Source organism: Aulostomus chinensis, chromosome 18, assembly GCF_037954235.1.
Source record: "Aulostomus chinensis isolate RoL2024-O1b breed Wild chromosome 18, RoL_Achi_v1.0, whole genome shotgun sequence".
Classification (NCBI taxonomy): Eukaryota; Metazoa; Chordata; class Actinopteri; order Syngnathiformes; family Aulostomidae; genus Aulostomus; species Aulostomus chinensis.
Genome location: NC_141337.1, coordinates 21,422,839 through 21,424,217, shown reverse-complemented (window position 1 = coordinate 21,424,217; position 1,379 = coordinate 21,422,839). Strand labels below are relative to the sequence as shown.

Genomic DNA, 1,379 nt, shown 5'->3' with positions numbered 1-1,379 from the left:
CGCAGCTTTCAAGTCAATGCAACTGACGATGTAACGCAGCATTGTCGTCTGCTTCTGTGTCTCTGCTGTGTTTCAGGGAGGCTTCTTGATGCCACCAAGAATTACATGTTTGTCTTCCTGCTGGCAGGAAGTGAGGTGTTTCTCTCAGCTGTGGTTCTGGCAACGTCTAACTTCCTGTTTAACAGAAGCAAGTCCTCGTCGTCAGCTGACGAGCTGGAGAACGCTGTGACGGAGACCAGCCGGACGGAAGTGTCCAGTGCAGCTGCAGAGGTGAATGACAGAGAGGAAAAAGGAGCTAGAGAGGAGCAAGAGAAGGAGACGGTGAAGGAGGAAAAGGAGGAAGACAACGCACAGAGAGTGGAGGAGGCGCGGCCAGAGAGTACCACGGTCGACTCACAGGACGTGGAGAGATTTCTGAAACAGCAAAATGGAGATGTGGCTGCAAATCCTGAAACCAACCTGTGAGCAGCAGCCTGGAGAACTGTGGTACCAGCAGGCTCGACTCAGTTCTCCTATAAATGACTCATCAGCAGAACCTGTAGGGTTCTAAGGAGCACCCTCTTGGATAGCGTTCACCCTTGTATTTAATTTGGGCTCTTGGTTTGTTGGGGTCTGATCTGTGTCACTGCCATATGAATCAGTATAAGATGTGTATATCAGCAATATTAACACTAGATGTTTAAGTGTGGTGCTTTGGTGGACAGTAGATTCGCTCATTACAGCACTGCCTCGTGGTTGTAGTTCAGAGTTCAGGTTTTATTTGGATGTCGCCACCAGCCGATAGTAGTACTTTCCCTAGTACCAGCAACTCCTGCATCCTCCTAATCTGTGGAAAAGTACCTGGAGTATTGATGGTAAAGTCAAAACCGAGCAAGTTATCCGCTGACACATTGGCCAGCAGGTAATTGGTGCACTATCAGCCCTCAGTCACATGACTGCCTGTTGGTCAAAGGGTCAAAGAGGACTATCGCCTGTTATTCCCAAGTGAAATGGCGCCGTTGTTGTCACCAGCTCCTCCACCCCGACCACACGGTGTTCATATGACTCCGGCTCATTGAAGCATTTTTCCACATCGGTGCCTGTCGACCTCCAGGCTCACTGCAGACACACCACAGCTACGCCGTCTTAGTCTGCTTTCATCTGGACCACAGTTTGCCTCGGGGGGCTCTATAACCTTCAAGATACACCCCCTCCATCCGTAGACCCTCGATCTGAGTGAGACCAAACTATCCGGGGCCACAGAGGAGAGATTCCCCTCACAGGATGGAGGGAAAGTCACAATATCTGAAGCACTTGTGGACAAAGACTTCAGATTGAGCACCTTCATGTGTCCCCAAGTGGATCCCAGACTCCCCCAAGTGGTTCCCAGACTCCCCCAA

At 50.5% G+C, this 1,379-nt stretch overlaps 1 protein-coding gene across 5 annotated transcripts in view; it reads left to right on the top strand.

Annotated features, from left to right (window-relative positions):
* The window catches only part of slc16a3a (solute carrier family 16 member 3a), a 10,197-nt gene extending 8,818 nt beyond the window's left edge, over window positions 1-1,379 (top strand). For all 5 annotated transcript variants that reach the window (XM_086185515.1, XM_086185518.1, XM_086185519.1 and 2 more), the window contains one exon: window positions 77-1,379. In XM_086185515.1, coding sequence (XP_086041641.1) covers window positions 77-465 — 389 coding nt within the window. In that variant the 3' untranslated portion in view covers window positions 466-1,379. The remainder of the gene's footprint in view (window positions 1-76) is intronic.